Consider the following 20,760-nt stretch of genomic DNA (forward strand, 5'->3'; position numbering starts at 1 on the left):
AGCTGTGAAACAACTAAGGAGCAGTGGGAAGCTCCACATGGCTAGAACATGGGGTAACTGGGGGAAGGGGTATGGAAATTGGCAGGAAATAAGCCTAGGGAGGAAAAATATTGAAGCCAAATTGGAGAAAACTCAAACAATACAGAGAAGTGAAAAGAAGGAAATAAACCACTCTTAGTCCTACCACTCGAAATGAATCACTCTTAATTATTATGTATTTCTTCCCAGTTTTTTAACTCTTTTAATTATAAAAGTAACACATGCTCAAAAGCAAATAATCTTATATACAGAAAAGTACAGAATAGTAACAAATGATTACCTATCTCCTGGGAAAATCTACAGTGCTATCTAACATTCCTTTTAATTTTTGGTGATTTCATGATCAAGCTAAAGAGATTTAACTGCATTTCTATAGACAGAAGCTAAAAGACATTTTTAGACCAATAGAGTAGGAATGTTATAAGATCTGTTTTTAAGAAGATATTACTCAGTTCACTGGAAGCAGGATAAGGGGACACTGGAGCCAAGATAGATGTCTATGGCAGGACATTTACTCTTCCTTTCCTTTCTTTGAGGTTTGGACAAAGAGACCTGTTTGATTCCGGCTGTGCAGGAGCCAGAGTTTCCCCAGAACTACAACCTAGTGACAGAGAACCTGGTCCTGACGGAGTACACCTTGTACCTGGGGTTTCACAGGTAGCTCCTGTGATGTCGTTGGGGAAGAACTGTTTGGTTGTGTTGATATCAGAAGGTTAGAAGTGAGTCTTACAGCAATCTCACTTTATACTGAAGGCCTACATTAGGATCTGATAGGAAAAGGGCATTATACGCATTAATCTGTGTCTAGATCAACTGGCTTTATCCATGTGCCTTGAATTTATTTTGCATTTTTGACCTGTTAAAACTTTTTAAAAAATTAAAGATACACTATATTATATAAATATAGTGTAAAGATACACTATATATTTCTCTCGATCTGGACATTTTTAAATCACTGTCTTCCTTTTGTCATCCATACAAGTGGAATTTTCATTTAATATTTCACATGCTGCTCTTCAGTTTTCATTACTACTTATTATGCCTGATGAAAAAAGAGAAAGCTTTATTCTATGGTATAGAGAGACAAAATTGACAAAAATTAAAGAAATGTTTTAAGAGATTTCAGAACGATCATAAAATCTGTATCAGAGAGGATTCTGCATATGTAAAAATTTGAAAGCTAAGGTGTAACTTCCGAAAATGGTCTGGTTCTGGCTAACCGCATGTCATTCTGTGATTTTTTTTTTTCCCCTCTGATTTAGCTGATTGTGACGAACATTTTATAAATAAGGGGGAAAAATAGCTACTCACTCATAGTTATAATCTATAGGAAGGCATATTGAGGACAGGAATTTTTAATGGCTTTTCGGGAAACCTAAAATGACATAGCTTTTTTCAAACGTCATCAGATTTTTCAAAAAATGAAATTATATCTTTACTAGAGATACTTTCTCTCTCTGTCATTGATATTTTAAATGAGACAGTAGATAACAACTTACCATGTATTTATTAGCCTATTAAAACACAAAAATGAAAGTCTAGCTAACTGTAGACATCATCCACAGAGCCAAAGAGAATGAGTTTGGACTGTACACACAGACACAACTCTCCATGACATTGAACTCTGGGTCTTCCTTTCATTAGAGAACATTTGGATGACCTTTTTTGAAGAATCATTTAATTTTTATTGACCATCTGAGGACTGGAAGCTGCTGTTAGGTTGCATTCCAGGTGGCTTCTGGTTTATATCTGGTCATTGCTAATCTGGGAAGTGCCTGGTGGCTCAGTCTGTAAAGAATCTGCCTGCAGTGCAGGAGACCTGGGTTTGATCCCTGGGTTAGGAAGATCCCCTGGAGAAGGAAATGGTAACCCACTCCAGTATTCTTGCCTGGGAAATCCCAAGGACAGAGGAGCCTTGCAGGCCTCAATCCATGGGGTTGCAGAAGTTGGACACGACTTAGTGACTAAACCACCACTACCATCACCACCATTGCTAATCTGAACTCCATTCTCACCAGCTTTAGTTCTCTACTAACCATGAAAAGACTGTGCATATACCCACGTCCAAGTACAATCATTGCCTTTGGGTGGTGTCAAACTATCTTGTACTTTGCGTAATCATTATATATTGTACATAATAAAAGCCCAGTCTACACCCTGCTCAACCAAGCCACTATTCTTTGGATAGTGCATTTCAGCCAAAGGCAACTAACTATATGTTGAATATTTGGTAACATTTTCCCGGTGCTCTGCTCCCAGCCCTATCCTGTCAGTAACTTTTGTGACATCTGTATCATCACAACCGCAGCCCTACATCCTAAAAGGGAATACTAGAATAAATATATGAGGATTTGTTTTTCAGAAACAGTCTGTACTCAACCATCTGTGTGTGAGCCTTCTGACCCAGTCTCTTCTGCTCTCTTGAGGGCAGGTTGCATGATCAGATGGTAAAAATCAACCAGAATCTGCATCGGCTGCAGGTAGCCTGGCGGGACGCTCAGCAGAGTTCCAGCCCTGCTGCTGACAACCTCCGGGAGCAGTTTGAACGACTGATGACCATCTATCTTTCTACCAAGACGGCCATGACTGAGCCGCAGATGCTGCAAAACTGCCTCAACTTGCAGGTGTCCATGGCTGTTCTCCTGGTTCAGCTGGCCATAGGCAACGAGGGCTCACAGCTGATGGAGCTGACTTTTCCTTTGCCAGATGGCTACAGTTCTTTGGCTTACGTGCCAGGTGAGCTGGCTTTCCCTTGGGAACTTCCTATTTATAGCCATCTGAGTTTAACTGGGTCACTTTGGAAGTATAATACTCAAAATATCCTACCTTAGCTATCATTCAGCCGTTTTTGGAGAAACAACTCAAACTCATAGATAATGACTGTTGGTCAGAGCCTCGGAGAACTGACAGCTGGTTCCTCAGTTATGTTGCCACTGCTCTGCAGATCAGAAAATAGTCTTTAGAGGGTGAAGTGCAGTCAGGGTTTTCTATTAGTTTTCTATTAGCTGTTAGTTTCTATCATTAATATTGTTGGTCATTCGACTTATAAATTTATCTGTCTAACCCTCCCCCCTGTGCTAGTCTTTAGGGAAAAAAAAAAGTCATCTCCTCTTGGTTAACCCAGAACAGAGAGTGTGTATGTCTGTTTTATTGTTTGAGGGGTCAGCAGATATTGTCCATCAAATTTAGGTTATATTTTTTCTTTAATTTTTATTTTATCTTGGAATATAGTTGGTTTACAATATTGTGTTGGTTCCAGGTGTACGGCAAAGTGATTCAGTTATATATATACATACATACATTCTTTTTCAGATTCTTTTTTCCATATAATTGGGAAATTTGAGAAATTTCCTGTGCTATACAGTAGATCCTTGTTGATTACCTATTTTATATAGAGTAGTATGTATGTGTTAATCCCAAACTCCTAATTTATCCCCCTGCACTTCTTTTCCCCTTGGTACAAATTACATGCTCTTAATCCCTGTACTAATCATTGATTGCTGAGTAACAGATTACCCCAAACATAGCAACTTAAAACAACAAACATTATTACACACAGTTCCCTCAGGTCAGCAATCCAGGATTAGTTTAGCTGCACGGTCCTGACTTTGGTCTCTCATGAAGTTGCAGCCAGGCTATCCACCAGGGCCATAGGAATCTGAAGACTCGACCAGGGCTGGAGGATCTGCTTACAAGCCTAGTCATGTAGTTGCTGGCAGATCACAGTTGCTTGCTGGCTTCTTTTCCAGGCCACACAGGACTCTCTTTAGTAACTATTCATGGTATGGCAGCTGGCATCTCTCAGATCAGGGGACAAAAATGGAAGCTGTCGGCTTTTATAACCTAATTATGGAAATAACATGCCATCATTTCTGGAGTAGTGGAGGAGGAGATATACAAGGGCATAAATACAAGAAGGCTAGGATCAGTGGAGCACCCCAGAGACTGATGACCATAGTCATCTAATGTTTTCATCTCTATTCAAGATTCTTCATCTAAAGGGTTATTTTAACTCAGTTAACCTTGAGTGTGGAAGTATATATCCATTGGTGTACTTTCTTAAACTGCAATGGTGTGTTAACAGTGTTTTATATCTCTACTGTTCTTCTGTTTACTTGGATAAAACTAAAAATTGCCTTTCATTCAAAGGAGGTTCTGCATTTTTTAACTTATCATCCTTCCTAGTACCTGCAAGACCTTTGGGGTTCTTGTAAACCTTCACTAAGTAGAGTAAAAGAGAAGAATTTAAATATCGCTTAATACAGAGAGTCAGATGTTTGGCTAATTCCAGTGAAAATTTTCTTTCTCAGAATTTTTTGCAGATAACTTGGGTGATTTCCTCATTTTTCTCCGTCGCTTTGCCGATGACATCTTGGAGACATCGGCAGATTCCTTGGAACATGTCCTTCATTTTATCACCATTTTCACTGGAAGCATAGAAAGGTGAAGTGCTGAAAGCGTGGCTCTGTCACAGTGCAGAGCTGTGAAACATTCAGAAGACTTCTAAGCCAAGAAATAAACAAGCCTGAATCATAAGGGGTTGCCTTCAGAAGTTGTGTTAACATTAATGAATCACCTGACTATCCTTATGAGTAGCCCAAAATCCCATACTTGAGAGGCATAATAAACAAAGGACTTTGCCCACAGAGAATTTGAACCTGCATATAAGGTACCAGATGGGAATTCCCCTGCTAGTCCCTGGTTAAAATACTTAACCTTCATGCCAGAGAACTTGCCAGGCGCTAATGATCTTCTAATGTCTGATAACAAAGTTTGCTCTACAGTCCTGAATTGGATGAGCAGTAAACTTAGGTAAATGCTCTCTGATCTCAAGACTTACCATTCACAGCTTCTAGTCCTCTTTCCCAGAGGAAGATGCTCACTGACCTGTAGAGTTGCTTCTCTGATTTCCTGGTGGTGGTAGACCAAAGGAAACAATGTGTACGTAAGTGAGAATTTTCTGCACAGAGCCACAGTCCCCTGAGCCGAGTCGCTTAGACGTAGGCAGAACCCACTCCTCCACTGAACTGAACGGGCCTAGGGAGAAATTCTAAACCAACAATTGTTAGGCACATCTGGTATGCATTGTAAGTAATGTAGAATAATTAATTATATCCTGATCCTTATCCCCAGAAAGCCTGGAAAGGCAAGTTTATCCCAGGTGAAGCTGTCAGAGAATAGTAAACAGTAAGTAATACATTATTAAAGAGAAATAAACAGAATGGCAGAGCATTAAATAGAAACTTATCTACTCACCCTCATTATTGGTAAGCTGTGATCTTAAGAACTGAATGGTATACTCTGCATATCCCCAAGAAATTGACAGACTTAAAACTACTCAGTCCTGTTTTCTCCTGTAACACTCTGTAGAGATAGTACAGATACTATATGATGATATGATGTTTTGATTCCTCATGTGGAAAAAAACAGTTATAAATTTGAGAGTAAAGTTTTCTGCTTCCTCAGTTTGCTTTCTGCCCTATTCATAGGATGAAGAATCCCCACCTAAGGGCCAAACTGGCTGAGGTGTTGGAAGCAGTGATGCCCCACATGGATCAGACCCCAAATCCCTTGGTATCCAGTGTCTTCCACCGGAAACGTGTGTTCTGCAACTTTCCCTATGCATCCCACCTTGCAGAAGCTCTCATCAAGGTCTTTGTGGACATTGAGTTTACAGGTAAAGCAATCTAGAATCAAGAAGCTAGTGCATCGCTTAATCAGTTTTTAAATGGAAAATACCATAAGCCATCATTTACTGAATATCTGCCCTGTGCTACCTTATGCTAAGTGCTTTTTTCACATTGTTTCCTTGTCAAAAATACAGGAAAGTTTTACTGTATTATCCCCATTTCCCTATGAAGACACGGATGCTCAAAAAAGATTATTTGTTTATGTCATACAACTAAGTGGTAGAATCAGATCTGTCTCACTTTAAAAAAGAAAGACATATACTCCTAATAACTTTACTATATTTTTTGACAGACTCATATTCAAATAAATTGGGCTGTCCAGTTAAAACCTGAGTCTTTATATTTTTCTTGCCTCAAAATTATAGAACGGTGACGAGTAAGACAGTGTGATTGACATATTCTTTTATCTTGTCCAGACAGTCTAACTCTGCTACAGTTTGTTAGATTAAGAATTACAGCAGGAAACATTCCCTAATTTCTCTCATGGCCTTTTGAGCTCTAACCCTGAGATGCTGTGTTTGAGTTAAGCAGTACCCCATCTCAGTCAGTAAACAAGACAGCAAAGCAGTTATTTAAGACCCCTTTAAAGGGGTGTCCTACCATCCAGTGATAAATGCAGTTAACATTAAAGCGATATTTAGCATTTTACTGACTGCTTTTCTGTATTAGAATTTTGAATTCATTACTTGCTCACCTCTGAGACTTACTTTCCTCATTTGTAAAATGGGGTTGAAGTGATGACTGAGATAGTATATGTAAATTTTAATTTTATATATATATATACATATATATATATATAAGAAGTTGCACAATAAACCCTGCAATTATCTCATTATATGGCCACTACAACTCTTTGGTTGTAATACTAGAGGATGAATTATAAAATAATTATTTGTTTGGCTGCTCGGGGTCTTAGTTGTGGCTTGCAGGATCTTCAGTCTTTGTTGTGGCATGTGGAATCTTTAGTTGCAGCATGCAAACTCTTAATTGAGCACATGGGATCTAGTTCCCTGAACCAGGGAATGAACCTGGGCCCCCTACCTTGGGAATGCAGAGTCTTAGCCAGTGGACCACCAGGGAAGTCCCGAGGGTGAATTATATTAACTATTTTATTTTCTGAGAAAGTAGAAGTTGAAAAAGATTAAGAGACTTGCATTAAGTGGAGCCAGAAGGAAAACCAAAGTCTTCTGACTCCAAATCCCACACTCCTCCTTTATTATATGACCCAGCCTGTAGAGCTCTAGTGGTACCTTTGGCATGTCAAAAGGTGTACAAGCCTCAGATTTTCAGCTCCTGGCCTGATTTTTCAGAGTAATCAGGACCCAGTTGCCCCCACAGTTGGGATGTTATCCACGAAGAATGTGGAGATTACTTAGTGGCCCATGCTGCATGTGGCTGTCACTGCCACAATGGCTAGCTCAGAGGCCTCATTGAGAGTCAGATAAGCACTCTATGTTTAGATGTGAAAGCATTTGTTTCCCTTGGCTTTTATTTTGCAGCTCAGTCCTCATCCTTTTCTGAGGTCTGTACCCTTTATATCTGTCTCCCTCTTGTTCTGTCGATAAGGAAATAAGTTAACACTTGGCTACAACTCTAGATCTTTATAAACTCCCAGGACTGGCTTTACCAGTATCCTTAACACATTCAGAATTTTCTAAAAATGGCTACACATAGACATAGGGCTTCCCCAGTGGCTCAGAGATAAAGAATCCACCTGCCAATGCAGGAGACACACAGGTTCAATCCCTGGGTCAGGAAGATCCCTTGGAGAGAGAAATGTCAACCCACTCCATCTTTCTTGCCTGGGAAATCCCATGGACAGAAGAGCCTGGTGGGCTACAGTCTGTGGGGTCACAAAGAGTTAGACAGGATTGATATCCATCTGTCTGCACATAGACATAAGCTCATATTCTTTCTCTAATGGCACTGGCTTTGCTGATGTTTTGCTCTACCTTACTCCAGGAGACCCCCATCAGTTTGAGCAGAAGTTTAATTACCGCCGCCCCATGTATCCCATCCTCAAGTACATGTGGGGAACAGATACCTACCGAGAGAGCATTAAGGTGAGGGTGTTTTTGGTGAAACCAAAACTGAGTTATCTTTGCTGCAGATAAGCCCCAGTGGGTTGTGATTCTAGACTGAACTGGTGTTCTCTTGGGCTGGGTCTTACAGGATTTGGCTGACTATGCCTCTAAGAATTTAGAAGCCATGAATCCTCCACTTTTCCTCCGCTTTCTTAACCTGCTAATGAATGATGCTATCTTTCTTCTGGATGAAGCCATACAGGTAAAACAAACAGATTTAACTGCTCTTATACCATCATACATACTTTTTACCTCTTAGTCATAACAGAGCAATCCTTATGCCCCAAGTACTTGTCTTGGACACCAAAATTTTGCAGGTAATATACTGCCAACCTTGCTGTTATAGTTTGATAGATATTCTTCCATTAGAGACCAAGATCAAGGGTCATCGAAGCCTTATGAGCTAGAATGAGATTTTGGCAGAGTGGAAAAGCAAGTGTGAAAGAAAGGCCAGACTGGCCCAACTAATCAGTCTATCACTACAGAAAGAAATCAGAGAATCTTCATTCAGTTAGTGACTTTCAGCTTTCTTCCATTGCAAGACTTTGGTAACAGTGACCAACCAAAGCAATGATCCTTATCCCTCTTTCCTAAAAGACTCTGACTTTTATGCCACTATTTGAAAAAAGTCTCTGGTTTGGGTAATTTTTTTCACATAGAGACTCCAAATCATCAGTATTTTTCATTTGTCCACTGCTTCCCAAATCTTTAGCTCTATCTGAAACATGAGTTTTACAACATACACCAGAGGCCACTCAGCTCCTTCAGCTTAACCATATCTTGTGGAGCTGCCTCTTGCTCCTATAAAAATTCCCTTTATCTGCAACAGGTGTAAGACAGGGCAGTGACCCAGGGGAGACAGAGCAGGTAAGTCATGAGGGTAGCCTGTCGGATAGCCCACACACTCCTCATGTTGATTAGCAGCCTCCCAGTAACTTGTATTTAATTTGTGAAAGTGCTCCTCCTTTGATCATAATCCCATACTTAAAGATTTTTAGATCTGTTGCCTTAGAAAACAAGTCCTGTAATAAATGGCCCTTTCTCAGCAAAATTTTGGTGTGACAGAATGAATGACACCGATGGCATCTCCATGGGACTATAAGCATAACATGCTTGCTGCAACAGCAAGAGTGATGAGAAGTAGAGGGTTTTAAATATTTATGGTTCTCCTTCCAGACATCTTGCATATTTGATAGAGCTTTGTTTTTTGATAAGCAGTTTTTGGGGGGTGGTTTTGTTTTCCTTCTTTCAGGAAGGGGTCAGCTTTTTTTCCCTGTAGCCTGTTTGCTTTTATCAATGTTTCATATACTGTTTATCCTCCTTTCTGTTTCATAGACTATAATATTTCCAGGGGAATAACCCATTACTCTCCCCAGACTGAGACAATGTTTCCACAGTTTCTTTTTTAAAAAAATTTTTAAAGGCTATGCCATGCAGCATGTAGGATCTTAGTTCCCAAACCAGGAACCCATGCCCCCTGCATTGGAAGCACAGAGCCTTAAACAATGGACCACCAGGGAAATCTCTCCACAATTTCTTTTTAAATGTAATAAAGCCTCCTGTCTCTTATGTAGTCCTTGGTTTTCCCAGCTTAGTGGACTAGATTTTAAATAGGACCTCTTAAATATCATCTTCCTTTCAATACACTTTGTCCTCTGATCCATTCCACCTCTGGTTTCTGTAGTATTTGAGCAAGATAAAGATTCAGCAAATTGAGAAGGACCGAGGTGAATGGGACAGTCTGACTCCAGAAGCCCGCCGAGAGAAGGAGGCTGGCCTGCAGATGTTTGGACAGTTAGCACGTTTCCATAACATCATGTCCAATGAAACAATCGGTACCCTTGCGTTTCTGACATCAGGTAAGGACACAACATACTGCTTTCCCCAAAAATGCAGTGGTTAAAATCTGTTTCAGCTGAGGGATCTGCCCCGCTGAGGCTTCTGGTAACAGTATCCTCCTCCACAGTCTGAGAGGAAGTGAATCACTAGAGAAGCTTCAGAAAGAATGTTGCCCACTGTTGACATGGAAATGAGGAAATGGTCACCCTTACACAGCTGCCAGAAGGCATAAGTTAGTGTCATTTTTCTTGAGGACAACATAGCCATATAAATATACCTGGGGGTGTTTGTGTTGACTTGAAAAAATATCCTTGAACTCTGGTTAAATGTGGTAGATCAGAGACGTTTATCTCCACTCCCTCTATAGCTCCACTGTCCAGTTCAGTAGCCACTTGCAACATGAGTCTGTCAAGCATTTCAACTGCAGCTAGTCAGAAATAAGATGTGCTGTAAGTAGAAAATTCACACTGCAAGACTTTGTATCTAAAAGTAAAAACTTCCATTAATAATTTATATTGGTTATATATAAAATGGGGGCGTCCCTGGTGGCTCTGTTGGTAAAGAATCTCCCTGCAATACAGGAGACCTGGGTTGGGAATATCCTCTGGAGAATCCCACTCCAGTATTCTTGCCTGGAAAATTCTGTGGACAGAGGAGCCTGGCGGGCTACAGTCCATGAGGTCACAGAGTTAGACACAACTGAGTGACTAAGCATACACATACATATGTGAAATGACAACCAAGGATCACCAGGCATTTGAGAAAATCCTCTTAACACAAATAACAGCCAAAAAGGCCTTCAAATATCTTTATAAGTCTCAGAGGGATGAAAAAAGATACAGCATACATAAGACAAGAACAAAGAGGCAATACCAGAGATTATCCAAAGAACAAGAGCTCTTGAATATTGAAAATACAACTTCAGAAATTTTGAAAAGTCAGTAGGACAGTTAGAAAATAAATTCACGGAACTCTTCAATGAAAACAGAAAAAATAAAAAAAGATGGAAATTAGAAGAGAAAGAAGAAGAAAATATCAATCTAGAAAGTCTCAAAAGAGAAAAATGAAAGGGAGCAAAGAAATAATACCCTCCAAATTCCCCAAAACTAAGAGGTTCTAAATCAAAAGGAGCCCCCAAGTGCCCAGCACAGGGAATCTTTAAGACCCCCACACTAAGGTATATCACTGAGGTGTTTCAGAAAATCAGGGTAAAGAGATCATCTTAAAAGGTCCCCGAGAAAAATCAGGTAATGTGCAATGGTTTAAGTGTCAAAATATCTTCGAATATCACAACAGTGACATTTGAAGCTGTAACACAGTCCTGATGGAAAATTATCTTTTCAGCCTAGAATTCTATAGCCAGCCAAACTGTCAATCCTGTTTGAAGGTAAATGTAAGGAAATTTTCAGAGGTGACAGTATCAAATTTACTTCCAGTGTACCCTTTCTTGAGAAGCTACAGAGAGATAGACATACTCCGTCAAAATGGAGGAGGAAAGTGGAATCCCATAAGAGACATACAAAGGAAGTCCAAGGCTGATGGAGGTAGCCTGTGTGACCAGCACACTGCAGGCCTATAAAATTGGAGTCCAGAGTGGAGTGATCGATGGAAACTTCCAAAAAACATCTCAAAAACTGTTTTCGAGAGTTCTACATTTCTGGTGGAAAATTTAGAAAGATTTAATGATAGGTACTCTGCAAGTAAGCAAAAAAATAATTAAAATTTTTATTAAGAGTATACCCAGTCTCAGCTCACTGGAGAAGGAAATGGCAGCCCACTCCAGTGTTCTCGCCTAGAGAATCCTGTGGACAGAAGAGCCTGGTGGGCTGCTGTCCATAGGGTCGCACAGAGTCGGACACGACTGAAGCGACTTAGCACGCATGCATGCCTTGGAGAAGGAAATGGCAACCCACTCCAGTGTTCTTGCCTGGAGAATCCCAGGGACAGAGGAGCCTGGTGGGCTGCCGTCTATGGGGTTGCACAGAGTCAGACATGACTCCAGCGACTTAGCAGCAGCAGCACTGTCAGCTGGAACTAGTTACTGAACAGAGAGACCTCTGCGCCAATTCCCAAGAAGTATCTTGAGCATGAAGTCTCTGAGTTGGGAGTTGTTAGGGGAAACACATAGACTGAAACTGCCTGCCCTGGCCAGGCACCATAGTAGCAATTGGCGTGAATTATTTTATGACAGGAGGTCCTGGTAAGGAGCATGGAACTAAACTACCACCAACCGGAAGAATTTGAGAAAGGTCAAAAGGAGATGCCATGTGCCCTGCCCCTTCTAAGAATCCTTCTCCCTGGCATCCATCTTGACTAAGCAATGCATGTGCCACCAGGAAGGACCCTGAGTCAGAATGATGGGCCAGAGAAAACCCAGGAACTAATCTCATCACCATAAAACCTGAGACTGAGCCATGTGGCAGAGCAGTGCTCCTGGGTTCCCTTACCCTCCTGCTTTCCGCCCATGCACCCCTTTCCAATAAAGTATCTTGCTATATCAGCAAAAAAAAAGGTATGTGTGTATATTATATTATTATTACTTTATATAATTTTTAGAATATTGTGTGGCTCTGCTGTGATATTTTCATGCTCTTAATGAAAAATCTAAATTATTTCTCCAAAGATCTGCTTATATATTAGGGAAATTTATATTAGGAGAAGAGGGACAAGAATATGAACTAAACTCTCACCAGTAGTAGAGTCAATATATAATGACTAAAAAGGAAAAATTAAGAACCAGCAATACTAAACAAGCTGTACTCTACTTGGCTGTGCACTTGGCATGTATATATTTATTTCGAAATTAGTGACCTAGCAGTCAGTGTCTTACAAATTTATTATAGGATATAATAAGTCTAAAAGGTGTATGTAAAAAATTTAAAAAATTAAAAAAAAAATAAAAGGTGTATGTATACACACTGAAGTTCATCAATTAGTATAATACTTTTAACAGGACCAGCAACAAAGGTAGAGTAAATAAATAATTCATGGTGCAATCATATGTGGTTGTTAAAAAGGGTATAAATCATCACTATCCTATAGTACTTTATATGATTGTTGTTTATTTGCTATGTCATGTCCAACTCTTTACCCCCAATGTAGCCAACAAGGCTCTTCTGTCCATGAAATTTCCCAGGCAAGAATACTAGAGTGGGTTGTCATTTCCTTTTCTAGGGGATCTTCCCAACCCAGGGATCAAACTCACCTCTCCTGCTTGGCAGGCAGATTATTTTCCACTGAGCCACTTGGGAAGCCCACTATATGTGATAGAAATGTGTAAATCTACACTGTTCAATACTGTAGCTACTGGCCACATGTGGCCATTGAACACTTGATATGTGGCTAGTATACCTAAGAAACTGAAGTTTTCTACTTAATTTTAGTTAATTTAAATAGCCACATGTGGCCCGTGGCTGCCATGTTGGACAGCACAGGAACCTATAAATGGTAAGATATTTATGATACTGTTAATGAAAAAAGTTACAGAGTATGTATGATAGTCACTTTGTTTTAAAAATGTCTATGTAAAAAAAAATGTATATGTCTATAAATATGGACAGAAAAGCTAGGACATATTAGCAAAATGTAACTAGTGTTTACTGTGAGTGGTTATTTTTGTATTTTATTTGCTTTGCTTATCTAATATTTTCTAATATTACTGCAGTAAAAATGTATTTCAAAATTGCTTTCAAAAAAAGCAGTCCCCAGAGGTCTCTAAGTAAAACTCTAGGATACAGTAAGTTGAAGATTTCTAGTGGATTGGGTTTTCACAGGCTTTGGCTTTTTTTCCAGAGATCAAGTCCCTCTTTGTGCATCCTTTCCTGGCTGAGCGCATCATCTCCATGCTGAACTACTTCCTGCAGCACCTGGTTGGCCCCAAGATGGGGGCCTTAAAAGTCAAGGATTTCAGTGAATTTGACTTCAAACCCCAGCAGCTCGTTTCAGATATCTGCACCATCTACTTAAATCTTGGGTACCTGAGATTTAAATGGGGCAGGCTAGAGGGGTTGCTCGTGTTTTAACTGGGGGTTTTGCTAGTAGAATGAAATAACTAGCTGGTAATTATGTGGAAGTAGAAAAGATTTGTTTCTAGTTGGCTGACAAAGTAGTCTTCTGCAGTTCTAAATCATGAGATTTCGTATGACCTGTGGGATGTTATTTAGAATTTCCAGCATTCTGCCTTGATCTGTTCAAAGATAAACTTTACTAATTGTTTCATTGTTTGGTAAAGCAGTACTTTTTTTTTTGTAAACAGTATATTTTTATGGTCACCAGATACTTGATAAGACTTCCTTCGTAAAAATTAGAAGAGATCATTCTATAACAAAAGAACATTCACGATACCTAAGTGATGGGGAACTTTGTTCCTCAAGCCCTCTGTTATTGCCCTCTTTGATCTACCCTCTGATGCTTAGTTTGTTTCTGATGCTGACCTTCCAGGGACGAGGAGAATTTCTGTGCCACTGTGCCCAAGGATGGCCGTTCCTATTCCCCAACTCTCTTTGCACAGACAGTCCGAGTCCTGAAGAAAATAAATAAGCCTGGGAATATGATTGTGGCTTTCAGCAACTTAGCAGAGAGAATCAAGGTGAGAAGGATAATTTGCTTATTAACATGTTCAATAAAAATCATGTTGTCAACTGAGCTGTTTTGCTTTTTTACCCAACTTTATGGGGGAAAAGAGTATTGTGTTGAGAAAATATAAATAAATGAATGAATCCTCCTGGCCAGTCGATAAGTAAAACAACCATATTCTTTAATAGTACTATTCTTTTCAATATGAGGGTGAGAACAGAAAAATAAGAAGCTTCTGCTAAAAGAAAAGAATTGACAGATTTTTAATAGGTTGTTTTTATGAAAACTTCTCTGTACAGCGTTACCAATAGATTTGAAAATCTGTGATATTAACGCAGAACTTTTTAGAGTAGAATTCAAGATTAGTAGCTTCTAGTCATTGATTTTTATTGATTTTTCTCTGTTCTATCTGTAATTGGCTTATATAGGAATAGCCATACATTTTAAAGATTAAAATACTATATTGTACTCAGCTAATCCCTTTGGTTAGAGCAGCTTCATTAACAATTATGAAAAAGGAAAAACTATGGCAGAGTCTAATGGAAAACCTTCCTAACTGATAAGTCTTCCTTTCATTGAGTTACTTTTTTATTGAATTGAGCTTCATCTTTACCTAGAGCTTAGACAGATGGATCCCTGAGGAGCTAGAGTCATGAAGGAATTAAATGCTGAAGCCACTTTTAAATTCCTATACCTGTTTGTACCTAAAACCGGAAACTGCTTTTCATACCAGACTGCATGAATGACTCTGTAATTATGTAAATAGGAACCCCTGCAACCTCACCTCCCCTACAACAGGACTGTTGTCAGAAGTACGGATGTTGTCTGTGCTGTTTTGTTTTGTTTTGTTCCCTTTAACACTTAAACTCATTTCCAGTTTTGACCTCTAGCAGCTGGGCCAAACTGACTGAAGATTCAGAGTTGGGGCTAAATGTTAAATTTGCTCCTGTAATATCCATCTTGGCTTCTTTAGACCATAAAGCTAAAAATTATTCCTATCGCTGTACAGGGTTATTAATGACCCCTTAAGACTAGGGAATCATCACTGAGCATTTTGAACTCAGCTGCTTCGGTTAATTCCCCCTAACTGGCTGGTTCTTATGCTCAGTCCCTAGCAGACCTCCAACAGCAGGAAGAGGAAACCTATGCTGATGCCTGCGATGAGTTCCTGGACCCCATCATGAGCACACTGATGTCTGACCCTGTGGTGCTGCCGTCCTCCAGAGTGACTGTGGACAGATCCACCATTGCCAGACATTTGCTCAGGTGAGCCGGCCCCCAAAAGCAGCCTCGGGAGTTACACGTGTACCTTTGTCTGCTGTCGTCTTTTTCTCCCACTACAGTACTGTGTACCCAGTAGGTACCCCAGATTGTTAGTTTATTAATGTGCTATGTGGAGGAAGCATTTTGGTAGAAGTATATCACCTGATTGTTAAGGATGTCAACATCCGATATAAGACACTCTGTTAGGAAATGCTGGCGCTAACCTTACCTCTTCTTCCTCAAGGAAATAATTCCTATCAATATTTATTATAATATATGTCAACCTGGAGTATAAGTTGACTTGAAATTGTGGCTCAGCTAGTAAAGAATCCACCTGCAATGTGGGAGACCTGGGTTCAATCCCTGAAAAAGGGAAAGGCTACCCACTCCAGTATTCTGGCCTGGAGAATTCCATGGACTGTATAGTCCGTGGGATCACAAAGAGTCAGGCACGACTGAGCAACTTCCACTTTCATTTTAGTTGTAAAAATATAAGACAGGTTGTTGGGGATTTTTTTGTTTTTAATTCAGGTTTTACACTCATCACATGGTTTTATCAACATTGTGCTCCAGCTGTTAGACTCAGCCATGGTGACTTCAAGTTTTCCTCAGCCTACCTCCTCCAAGTACAATATTAGATAGAAATGGGTACTGGGAGACTCTGCCTATTTAAAATGAAGTTATATAAGCTGACCCAGATCTAGGGAAATAATGTTTTTTAAATATTGGAAAAAAGGATGTTTTGCTTGATGGTTTGTGATTAAGCACTCACTATATGCATGATGCTGTGCTGGGCAGTATGTCTTTTCCAAAGTGTCACTGAGAATTTATATTTTTATTGTGGCTTCAGAATACAGAAAGAAGGTATATTAGCCTTTAAAATATGTTATAAATCATCTTACCTGGGAGGAAGCCATAATCTGCATTAGTTGAAGAGCAGTTGGTTAACTAAATCAAGTGTCAGTCAACAAAGCTTTATCCCTTAACATCTTATATTGTTTCAGGAGTCTGTCACTAAAACTCCAAAGAGCTCTTTATGCTGACATGATTGTACAGGGTCTCTGTCCTAGGGAAATGGAATCAAATACCATCTGAAGAGCAGGGCTTCCCTGGTGGTTCAGATGGTAAAGCATCTGCCTACAAGGCAGGAGCCACAGGTTCGATCCCTGGGTCAGGAAGATCCTTGGTGAAGGGAATGGCTACCCACTCCAGTATTCTTGCCTGGAGAATTCCATGGACAGAGGAGCCTGGACACACACACACACACACACACACACACACACACACAATCTGAAGAGCAATGTTGAGACAATGTTTGTTAAGCAGAGAGACAAAGTAAGTAAATAATCTGCAAAGAAACTTCTCCCAAATCACTCTGTCTTTAATCTCATTCTTTCTAACCTCAAGCTAGCACTTAATTCAGAATCATAGTAATACACTCTAGCTTCAGTCTCAGGGTGAGATGCCCAGGTGTTCTGTTTTTGGCTGAGGATGTGAGAACTTACAGAAATAACCCCATGTCCCTTTTTCTCTTTGTCCCAGTGACCAAACAGATCCCTTTAACCGTAGTCCCCTCACCATGGACCAGATCCGGCCAAACACAGAACTAAAAGAAAAAATCCAACGGTGGCTTGCAGAGAGGAAACAACAACAGAAGGAGCAACCTGAATAAATACTGTGACCTAAGCAAACCAAAAACCAACCCCAGAGTGTAGATAAACAATTGTGGTTTCTCTCTTTCTGGTTCTGTTCCTTTCCTTTTTCTTGTCTTTTTTTTTTTTTTTTTTTTCCCTTTACTGAATTAGAGAACTGCTCTTGCTCAAATTATGATAATTAAAATTCCTAAGAACTTTACAATGCACCTAGCTTGCAGGAAATTATACTTCTTCTAGCATCACCACATTTAGAAATCATCACTAATTTTTACCTTTTGTTATCTCTTCCTGTTCCTTCTCCCTTTTCCTACCTTAAATTATATTAACTTCAGCTCTTAAAACCTCCCGCCTCCTTACTATTTCTTCTCCAAGAACTGCTAAACATCTTTGGTGAGCACTGCTTTTAAGTATATGATATCACACGTTTCAGTGACAGCTGATATCAGAAAGTCCTATGTTATCAAGGTACTTACTAGTTAGTCTTCATGACCCAGACTTCAGCCCTTTTCCTTGTTATAGCTCTACACTGTTACAGAATAACTTTTTATATAAAAGCAGATACCCTGGTTTGAGTAGATTTTTTTAATAAGATGACAGATGAGATGAAAAATTACGCAACTTCGCTGGGTAGCGCTCAGTTTTGTGTTCTCTTGTAACTCGGAGATACCTTGGAGGGCAAACACTCCTCCATGGAGTTGTCATTACACAGAAAACTTAGCCCTATAATATTTTTAGGAGGATTGGTAGAACAAATTTGCAGTTTTGACACTTTATTCAGAAAACTACAATGTGAAAAAAGAAGGCTGTTGGGGCCCTTTTTATCTACTGGAAATCAAGGACTAGGCTTGTGTAGAAAAGTTAGGCAACAAATATTGTAACCATGAGACATGTCATTTCAAGACACTAATATCAGCAGTGTATCTCAGTATATATATATACACCATGTACTTTTTTATATTGGCCTAGTATAATACAGAGAACCACTTTATATTGTCTCTTCCGTGGTAAGATGTATGCAGTGTGTAGCCATGTTTACTAACACTTACTCTAGACAGAATTCTAGGACTGTAAAATGTATATAGTTCATGTTCGTTTGGGCTTATGACCTGAAAAGAGCTGCTGCTTCTAACTCAGCCTTAGGTCATCAATTAACAGAATAGGAATTTGAGCACAGCCATGTCCGCAAGCCATTTTAAATATCCACTTAGCCCTATATAGTTATTTAGCAGGTGGATGGGCCCCTAACTTTACAAGTTGAGCTTGAGCTCCCTGCTAAATCGTGCAGCTTAACATGCTGAGTAAGTTGCACTCCCCCATGGACTGTCTATACCAGTATCCCTCTGAACCTAAAAATACAGTAACAAGAGTGATATGATCTAGAAGCAGAGGTCATTGCTTCACTTCAAGGACATTATTGTTAACCATAGGGTAATCCAATACAAGTTGTTATAAGCAGTCCTTGATGTGTTTTTGATGGTTCCAGCAGGAAACTCTGAAGTTAGAGGGCATCCCACACTAGATAAAAACTAGATGTTGCCTGTCACTGTGCTTATAAGTGAAAAAGGCAGTCCAGGACTCGCAATACCAGAATGTATGATAGTAATTCAGTGTGTTCCCTGGGCCTTTAAGGCACAGGTTGACAGGATTTGTTTATTTTCTGAAAATGAGCTTCATTTCCTATTTATTATCTTCTACTTCTCTGAGAATGAACTGTATAAAATAAGCTTCAGTCTACTTGCATTTATCTTCCAAATCCAATCAAATAGGATATTTTCACTTTTAAAAGAAGTGAGGAAAAGACCAGAGTTTTATAGGAGAAAGGAAGGAAAAAACGGGCACAAAACCTCAGAAGGCAGCTGTTCCCAGCAGCTTTCTAGTTAACAACCTCTATGCTGCCTCTTGTATCTGTGTCTGTATTCCACTTCTGTATTAAGTCTTCAGATTGTAAGCCTTTTCTGGCAATTTTTTTTTAAAGCTCTTTTCCTGAAACTTTTTATGAGTGGCTATGGCACCGTGAATGCTGCTGAGTATCTTTAAACTCATCACAAAAGCAAGTGCGTAGCTTAAGGCCACTGTTGGTAAGGAAACCAGTGTCCTCCGTGCCTTTTTCCTTTCCTTGACATAATTCAAGAACATCCCAAAAATGAGACTAAAATATTATCGTCTTGGTACAACATGGTGCATATGGACACTTGGAAGCTTAAAGAGGGGTGGTGTTGTCTAGAACTCAGAAGCAAGGTCTAAATCTATTAGAGCAGACTTTCTGACATACCTAGCTTTGCTAGAGTATGGTAGGAAAATGAAGATTCTTTAATCAGCTCTAGTATTGCTTACTAAGAGGGTAATACTAAACTTGGAAAATTATTTAAGCAGGCTTTATCAAGCAATCTGGATTTGTTTGTTTTTAATATAGTTTTTAATGGATATGTGAAAACCGAAAGAAACTTCAAAGGTTTGTTTTTTTTTTTAATGGTGCAGGTGAAGGTGCCAGTTGCTATTTGGTGTCACACTCTACAAAAGCTTCATTACTTTATTTGATGCTGGTTGCTAAGCAGCCATTGCACAGAGCATAAGTCTACTGGGTGCCTTTACAAGCCAGAGGCTGATGCTGCACTGTTGATGTCATGTGAGGAAATAATGCACATGCTCTAACTGGTAAACAGGAAAAGAAAAAACCTGGAAACAAAATGAGCAAAATGACAAAAAGATTGATTGAAATAAAACTTGATCAACATAACTATTTTGAAACATTCCAGGAAGGTTACTTCTTGTCAAACTTGCCTGGGGGTGTTTGTTCAAAGCCTGTATTTAATAAATGAACATCTGACTTACAACCTTTGTTATCATGTCCTTTATTACAGTATTAAAAACTTGGGAGCAGTTTCAGAAATCCCTCTGAAAACTTACAGGGCTCTGAACATCACTTTTTTTTAAAAAGGTGGTAGCAAATGTATGGCCTGGCCGACCTAACCTGCCTTACCAGGCTTCTGGACCCTGGAGTTATCTTCAGATGAGTCTCCGGGCATGTTTTTTCCTAAGCAGATCACTTTTGGCTTCACTTTTTTTCATCTGGCCTAAAGCCTAGGTCTTTTTTTTGCCTTGCCTTGCAGCATGTGGGATCTCAGTTCCCTAACCAGGGATCAAACCCTTGCCCCTTGCTTTGGAAGCTCAGAGTCTTAACCAGTGGACTACCAAGGGAAGTCCCCCAGGTCCTTCATTCTCATCATTCACTATCAAGTTCCACTTTCTTGCCCCTTGTTTCTGTACCCCTGCTATGCAAAACAGCCCAGATTAACCCAAGCATTCCCCTCTGCTCCAGTATCCCAGCCAGATTACTGTTGAAGAAAAATAACACCATCTTTAGAGTGGTACAACTGAAGACTTGTCCCTAATGTTCCCTAACAACCCTTCTGTGTGTCCTTAACTTCAACAGCTAGTCCAAATTTCAACCTCTTATATTTTCTCCCACCCTCCCACTTGCCCTTCACACTCAACATGACCTTGCCTTCTACTTCATAGCCTGCAGAATTTCCACTTTCAAACTTCATCATCCCATCTGTGGAAAAGGCCCCAAGACTCCAAGGCTAATCACTCCAACTTTATTTCCGGTCTCAT

The 20,760-nt window shown here is 39.7% G+C and overlaps 1 protein-coding gene across 3 annotated transcripts in view; it reads left to right on the forward strand.

Moving 5' to 3' along the window:
* UBE4A (ubiquitination factor E4A) overlaps positions 1-19,979 on the forward strand; it is a 39,236-nt gene extending 19,257 nt beyond the window's left edge. For 2 of the 3 annotated variants that reach the window (XM_061145266.1, XM_061145269.1), the window contains 11 exons: positions 576-696; positions 2,471-2,775; positions 4,350-4,482; positions 5,529-5,716; positions 7,692-7,792; positions 7,902-8,015; positions 9,498-9,672; positions 13,445-13,625; positions 14,093-14,240; positions 15,336-15,493; positions 17,033-19,979. In XM_061145266.1, coding sequence (XP_061001249.1) covers positions 576-696; positions 2,471-2,775; positions 4,350-4,482; positions 5,529-5,716; positions 7,692-7,792; positions 7,902-8,015; positions 9,498-9,672; positions 13,445-13,625; positions 14,093-14,240; positions 15,336-15,493; positions 17,033-17,162 — 1,754 coding nt within the window. In that variant the 3' untranslated portion in view covers positions 17,163-19,979. Of the gene's footprint in view, positions 1-575; positions 697-2,470; positions 2,776-4,349; positions 4,483-5,528; positions 5,717-7,691; positions 7,793-7,901; positions 8,016-9,497; positions 9,673-11,988; positions 12,165-13,444; positions 13,626-14,092; positions 14,241-15,335; positions 15,494-17,032 lie in introns of those variants that run through there. The other variant, XR_009693351.1, reaches the window with a different exon arrangement.
* The last annotated feature ends 781 nt before the right edge of the window (positions 19,980-20,760 follow it).

Source organism: Dama dama, chromosome 1 (genome assembly GCF_033118175.1).
Source record: "Dama dama isolate Ldn47 chromosome 1, ASM3311817v1, whole genome shotgun sequence".
Classification (NCBI taxonomy): Eukaryota; Metazoa; Chordata; class Mammalia; order Artiodactyla; family Cervidae; genus Dama; species Dama dama.